This window comes from Ziziphus jujuba, chromosome 10, assembly GCF_031755915.1.
Source record: "Ziziphus jujuba cultivar Dongzao chromosome 10, ASM3175591v1".
Classification (NCBI taxonomy): domain Eukaryota; kingdom Viridiplantae; phylum Streptophyta; class Magnoliopsida; order Rosales; family Rhamnaceae; genus Ziziphus; species Ziziphus jujuba.
In genome coordinates, this window is record NC_083388.1 from 10,112,350 (window position 1) to 10,119,677 (window position 7,328).

At 33.0% G+C, this 7,328-nt stretch overlaps 1 protein-coding gene across 2 annotated transcripts; it reads left to right on the forward strand.

Moving 5' to 3' along the window:
• Window positions 1–1,945: 1,945 nt before the first annotated feature.
• Window positions 1,946–5,711, forward strand: LOC107411049 (methyl-CpG-binding domain-containing protein 6). 2 transcript variants are annotated; one of them, XR_007239330.2, is made up of 5 exons: window positions 1,946–2,125; window positions 3,541–3,663; window positions 3,889–4,002; window positions 4,238–4,558; window positions 4,651–5,711. XR_007239330.2 is itself a non-coding variant. In XM_048469083.2 (4 exons), the coding sequence occupies exons 1-3, from the start codon at window positions 2,006–2,008 to the stop codon at window positions 3,946–3,948; spliced, it is 303 nt and encodes a 100-aa protein (XP_048325040.2). In that variant the 5' UTR covers window positions 1,946–2,005; the 3' UTR covers window positions 3,949–4,002; window positions 4,238–4,644. The 2 variants fall into 2 exon arrangements, 1 of the variants encoding a protein (XP_048325040.2); XM_048469083.2 differs by lacking the exon at window positions 4,651–5,711 and having other exon boundaries at window positions 4,238–4,644.
• The last annotated feature ends 1,617 nt before the right edge of the window (window positions 5,712–7,328 follow it).

Here is a 7,328-nt window from a genome sequence, read left to right on the forward strand (position 1 = left end):
TATCGTGGTATTATAATTGTACAGTAGATATGGTTACTCACTGAGATGATTAGCATCTCATATTTTTAAATTCCATTCCTCTAGGTACCAGGTTTTGTCGGTATTCATCCGGAGCAGACTTGATCTTCATCGCTGTCTTAGTTCGAAAAGTACCCTGTTCTTCATTTATTGAAATTGTAATATTTCTTTCATCCATGTTGTATTCTATACTTAGTAGTACTTCATGAAGCTCTGTATACTGTCTCGGACATTTATGTATTAATTATGCACTGAGTTACTGTCATTCATTTGAAGTGCTGTAAATTTGTGGAATCAACTTGTAGTATTGTGGGAGGAATAAGGAGATAAATATAGAAGTGTGTTTTCAGTGCAGGAAATTGTGGTAAGTCCAACCCTTAGGGGAGGTTCTGCCGGATTTTCCATTGGAGGGTCCGGTAGAATTTTCCTGGGATCAGGGCTTGTTTAGGGTTCCGATGAGAAATTTTGGACGGGTCTTGACATCTGGTGGTGGCCGGCTCCACCTAAAATTGTGCCGATGATTAGACACCCCCTGCGTACTCCAGAGACCTTTTTCGCGTGAATTGGCTTCCATTATTTCATGGAATCTGTTGTGGATCCAGCTTGGCGAAGAATCCACTATACTGACCTTCCCTTCATGAAGCACCTTGTTTCTTATCCACCAAAGATGTTCAAGTGTAACTGCACTGAAAATAACAAACTTCTCACTGTCCTCTTTGTGAACTGGGAGCAACCCTCCAGGATGGATGAGGCCGTTGATAAAAAAATCAGATCATCAGACTCCACTTCTTCCCATCTGATCCCCCACTGATTGGCAAAGCACAACCTTCTAGCCACGTGACATTGAAAGAAAATATTATTTATAATGTTATAAGTATTAAAATATTTATAAAAACATTTATCAAATGAAATCACATGGGTAGGTATACAGATAACTCATGAATAAAATATTTAAATCAATTAAATATTATCAAATTATTTTTACATTATTTTATAAATAAATTTGATAAATGTTTTGGTGATTTTAGCATTATTAGTTAAATTTTGTTAGATTATTGGTTAAATATTGTAATTTGATTAATTGCATATTGATATTATTTTGTTTTTGAGTTTTCCAATTTAGGCATTCAATTTTAAGACCTACCATATTAAGTCCTCTATTATTATTATTTTTCATATGAATAACAATGAACATAATTTATAGGTTCTAAATTAAATTAAATATTTTGAGCCAAAAAAATTGATATTTCATATTAAATTATTAATATAATGTAAATGCCATTCTTTTTGGTAAATATGCAAATGTCATTATTAATTGTCAAATGAAATTAGCATAGTTTATAAGTCACTCAAATCTAAATCAAGAAAAGATACAATATTAGATAGGAAAAAAATTATTTTAAAGATTAAAAAAAAATTTCAATTCGTATTGAACTATTTACATTATATACTTATATCTATATTTAAGAGATCATGAATTTAAAACATTATAAATAATAATAATAATAATAATTAGATCAATATTTACTAAACCAAAAACGGAAGATTTAATATGATGAATGGTAAATTTGAAAATTAAAGGTATAATTTGTAAATCTTCAAAACTAAACGTACTAAGTAGTTTAATCTTTATTTATTTTTCCTGATCATAGTAGTATAATCATAAATATAATCCTTATTTACCCAAAAAGAATATATTTATGGGTACGTAGCACAGAGTCATAGAAATAGAATGATTTTTCCGAGCCAAGAAATTTAGTGACGGCTCAAAGTTCGAGTTGGGTTGACAATGAGGAAGAACGGAGTGGGCCTACCCAGAGACCCATAAACACACATGGATTGTCCATTTACACACCGCAACCGGATTCAATTACCCGCTCATTTTCTCAAACAATTCGGCGACAAAACCATCCACATTGCATAAAACTAAAAAAGAATAATTTCCCAACGGCCAAAATCTTCAACGTCGACGCCAGTGACGCTGTAAATGCCGAGCACTGGCGAGAAATCCGTCTGCAGCTACTCAACCTTGACACTTCCCGATGATTGGTCCGTCGTCGAAAAGCAACGCTGCTCCTTAGCCGCCAGCCCCGGCCGAGTCGACAAGGTGCTTTTTTTTTTTTTTTTTTTAACTTTTTATCTTTATATATATATATATATATATATTTTTATTTGTTTAATTTCCGGTTTGTTGCATTTGTTGAATTCAAGTGCATTGTATACAAAATGCATCTCTGTATAGTTCTCTTAATCCATGCATGGATGCGATTGTTGATATTGAGGGGTTTCTCTGCTTCTGATTCACTATTAATTGCATGAGTTTTTATTTTTTTATTTTTTTATTATTATTTTTTTTTTATTTTGGGTATTCAAGCAGTCTTTTTCCATAATGCTTCTGTTCACATTGATAGGTTTTGGTTTTTTCCGTTATATTTGATAAGATAGCATGGAATAGGCACAAGAAATCGAAATGCATGATAAAATAAAGAGGCAATAATGGCTGATTTTGCACCCAATTGAATGGAAAACCAGTGAATTTTTTAATCCAACATGACCTTAATGTAGTCACTCAACACAGATAATCTAATCTCATTCAAATTTGGTATATGATTATTTAAACACACTTTGTAATCCTTCTTTGTTTTCCATTAAAGCAAAATATTGTTGTGAGGATGCCTCTGAATGCTGAAATGATGTCTAGAAAGAAGAATGGGTAGGTATAAACTGGACCCTTTCAATATGTAAAATGTCAACTATGTGGGTTGGTGCTTTAATAGAAATCTAGAACAGGTCAGTGCTTGTGGTTTTATAAAGGATGACTTGAAAGCGTGTTTGGCAGAATTCAGATCTCTTTTGCTTAAGAAATGTCTACAAATGTGAAATGCATAGATTCCATCTCCTAGTATATGAAATGTCAACCATATAGATTGGTAATTTAATGGAAACCCAGATTTGGTCAGTGGCAGTGGTGGCGTGGTTTTTCCTTTAAAAAGAGGTATTGCAATCTGTGTTAACGACCAGGATGAAGTCTGGACTATGGCTAAGAGTCATTTTTGGGTTGATATTTTTTAGTAATATAAAGAACGCTATAATGTTATCTGTTTGACGGTCAGTATAAAGACTTATATTTTACTCAGACAGTCATTCCCACATATTTTCTCAGCTAAAAAACCAATGAGTTATCATCTAACATATCTTCTGAAATTTAACCTTGATCTTTCTCCAAAAGTATTGCCCATCTTGTTGGGTAATGGTTGAGCACTTCATCTGACCCTTCTGTAGCAAAAGTCTATAATACAACTTGTACAATTTCTTTTCGATGTGGTTATATATTGTTTTGTTCTTTTGACATTATTGAACTTTTAGATAAGCCATTTCTGATGGGAATAATTAGATTGCTCTTATCTTACTTGTAACTTGATACAAACACCAAGTTGATTCTAGGGCCCTGTTGTTAAGCTCTTTCATTGAAGTCTTATATAAGTAATTCAGGTAATCATGCCCTGTTAAAATATTTTGCAGTACTACTATGAGCCTGGGACGGGAAAGACGTTTCGTTCACTGATATCTGTTTACAAATATCTTAGAGAAGGGAAAACAGATACACCTATGACCAAGAAATTAAGAGCAGACAACAAAAGCTCTGTAAGTTCTGGAAGCAACTTATTTACTGCTAAGTAATAAAAGTAAGAATGCAATCGTTACAATTATATAACTTTGGTTTATGAACTCATTTTTTATTTCAACTGGCCTTTATAAATATTGAAATAGATCACTATATTGGTATTTCAGATGATGAAGTGATGCTTACAAATTATAATGGTAGAAATGCAAAGGGAAATTTTATTAATAATGGCCATATTAATGCAGATGCAAATTATACCCTACACGATCAGGAGCAACTCATCTTTCATACTACCAGATGATTGAATCATTGAGGAAAAGCACCGTAATAATGCAAATTATGCTGGTGTCATCGACAAGGTAACTTTTCTTTTTTTTTTTCCATACTTTTAAGCATCTTCAATAGGGTTTTTCTAGCTTTGCACTTTCCTGAACTAGGAAGCAATTGCACATATCAAGCTAGGTTCTCTGTCTATAGAAAAAAGGTAAACTTGCAAGCTAAAGACAAAGATCTATGCATTCAGATATTTCCAAATTAGTAAGCATAGTGCACATCAGAAACTAGAGAAACTTACAAACTCATCTATATTTGCAGTATTATATTGAGCCAGGGAGTGGGCAGAGATTCCGTTCCTTAAGAGCTGTTGAAAGATACCTAACAGAAGCAAGCCATGATACAATGCCGCTGAAGGCATTCCAAGATGCCCATAAACTTGATGTAAGAGTGATTACATTAACTGGTAAAACAAGATTTATTTGCTCCTCCAATATCCTTTGATCAACTTTCACATCTTGTTCTAAGAAGAAAGATGTATCTGTCAATAAATGGTCCCTGAAAGCTGCTAATAAAGACCCAACAAAAGGCAAAGAAATTACAACTAGAGTGAAGACAGTCAAATCCTGCAATTATTCTAGAGTGAGTTTATGCACTCATTAATTTTGTAGTTCATGAATCATGATAGAAAACAAATCTCCATGTTTTAACAGTTTTCACTGTGCTTTCTTCAGCCTTTAAAACATTTTGGTAATCTGATGAAAAATAATTCTGGAGAAGACGTTCAAGATTCAATGACTGATTTTTCCTGCCAACCATCAAAAATAAATTGGATTCTTGCTGGTGGACCTGGAGGAAATATGTGGAGCCCCTTCATGGGTGAATATATGGTCCCAGAATCTGTAAAGCGGAAGTGGTCGGAAACATTTATATCATCCATCCACAAGGGAAGCTTAAATGGACCAGGTCATTGGTGTGTGGCATTTACTGCACCCTGGGAGTCAACTTACACTTTTATTATATGCAAAAGAGGTTAGGTACAACTAGATTTTTTCCTGTTCATCTGCATGTATAAAAATGAGGATTGAATTGCAGTGGGGATGTCCACTATGCTGCTTAATAACATCCATTAAGAGGGTATGAGGCCTGTCATGGATACTGGACTTTAAATTTATGCCTGTGGCATTCAAAAGGAAAATGTTACTTGTCACCAGTGGTGACGCAAAACCAGTGGGCTTTGATAGTTGATGTGGTGATTTAATTGACGTAAACTACGGTTCATATCTCATATATGTTTCTATTTTTTAAATGAAACTAATTAATTATCATCACATCAACTATAGTCTCATCCTTCGTGATCTCCAATGGTGACAAATAGTCAAATGGAGTCCAATAAAAAGACCTATAAAAAAAGAGCATGCTGTATTTTATTGTTAGTACATTTAAACAGAGTGTTACACTACAGGTAAAGAATTTTTGTTTGGGGCATCAAAAGGCAACATTATTTATTTTCTAGTATCGGTTTTTAATGCAAATTGTAGACTTAAGGACTGAATAGAAAAGCTGTGGCTAATGACCATTGTTAGTTATGAGCGGCCTTATCTTCATGATTCATGATGTAACTTATAATATTACAGGTATTGCAGGAAGAAGTTTGTACTTCTTGTGAACCATGTCCAGGTTCTTTTCAATTTCATTCCAGCAATATTGTAAATTTGTAAATAAAACCGCTCAACGGTCAAACCGTTGTACGTATAATGTATTGTTATTTTTGTTACCGATTGTAGAGATAAAAATTTGACTATGTTAAGCTTAAAAGTTATGTTTGGTTTTCTTGTCATGCCCTGCTCATATCCTTAGCAAAAGAGAGAATGTCTATAGAGAGGTTCAATGAATCCTTGTATTGTTGGATGCGGATTCTATCTTTCTCCATTTAGAACCAATATATTATTATTATTATTATTAGTATTATTTTGGTCAATAAAGCCAATATATTGTTTGAATGAACAATTTGAATTAAGCGTGCCCTGTGTAAATTTCACTGTTTTTATGGGAAAACCATATATATATATATATATATATATATTTGAAATGATATGCTTGTTAAATTAAATTAGTTAAAAATGATCTTACATTATTTGCTGGATCATTGTTCAGCAAAAATTTGTTGCAAATGTTTTTTTTTTTTTTTTTTTAAATGTTTCAATATTGTATTTACCATTGGTTTGTCTTCTCACCAAGGAGGTTTGAAATGTACACGAATAAAATTTCTTTTCTTTTTTTTTTTTGGGAAATAAAATAAAATTTGAAGTTAGTAATTTTGTTTTAATGGGGATGTTGGATGTGATGTGGGTTAGTAATTTTGTTTTAATGGGGATGTTGGATGTGATGTGGGTCTTGCTCATCATAATCTGAGCCATGTCGTATGGTAGAATATTTGAGTAAAGATTGTTGCATTAAAGCACAAAAGGGAGGCCAAAGCAAGGTTTATGAGGAGGAGCTATAACAAGATTCCTCAGCCAGAATCTGAAACAAGATACAAGAAGGAACAGAACTAAAAGTAGATAATATGTTGAGTAGATGATATATAATTATATATAGACATATATTTCTTATTACCAGCGTGTGACTCATTAATATATATATGGATATAATTATGAGAGTAGACAACTTGAGTGTGACTAATAATTGGATCGGAAGACAGAAATAATTGAAGGTTTTTTTTTTTTTTTTGGGGGGGGGGGGGGGGGGGGGGGGTAAAGTAATTGGAGGTGGTAGACGTAGTAAAAGAAGATAAAGTTTCATGGGTTTGAAATTTCTAAGGACTTTACTTGATGGAATGGTTGATAATGACCTAATTATCATGGCCCAGCACACAAGGCCTAAAACCATTGGATCAAGAACTTTTTGGCAGCACTGAGACTGGCTCATTATCTTCAAATATCCAAGAATTTGCTTTAAAAATAATAATAATAATAATAGTAAGAAATAAGTGGGATTTTTCATCGAGTTGTAGAACTTGGCAAAATTTGACCAAAGGTGAGGCTTAAGGAATGAGATTAAAGCATCTTGTTGATGAAAAAAACCAACATTTTAAAATCTCTCCACCAATACTTCCTTAGGCACTCCTCCATTCATATTCCTCTTAGCAACTTATGTTAGTTCCTCGGATTTTGCCTCATAAACAACAAGTTTTGTTTCTTCGTTTTTTGTTTTTTGATTGTTTGTTTGTTTGTTTGTTTTGTTTTGTTTTGTTTTTTTTTTTTTTTTTAATAATTTTTATTTATTTATTCATTGTTTTGTGTTTAAATGGTCAGGGTGTATTCGGGTCGAGCTTACCCTGCTTGACAAGAAAAGCGACCACCTACGCTTACCTAATAGACCAACCCTTGTGGTTTATAATGCAAGTTAG

What these genes read in the sequence shown, in the direction of transcription:
- LOC107411049 (XM_048469083.2), top strand. Translation starts at nt 2,006, where the DNA reads ATGCCGAGCACTGGCGAGAAATCCGTCTGCAGCTACTCAACCTTGACA. An exon ending in GCCCCGGCCGAGTCGACAAG is followed by an intron (nt 2,126 to 3,540) that starts GTGCTTTTTTTT and finishes AATATTTTGCAG; the next exon opens with TACTACTATGAGCCTGGGAC. An exon ending in GAGCAGACAACAAAAGCTCT is followed by an intron (nt 3,664 to 3,888) that starts GTAAGTTCTGGA and finishes ATATTAATGCAG; the next exon opens with ATGCAAATTATACCCTACAC.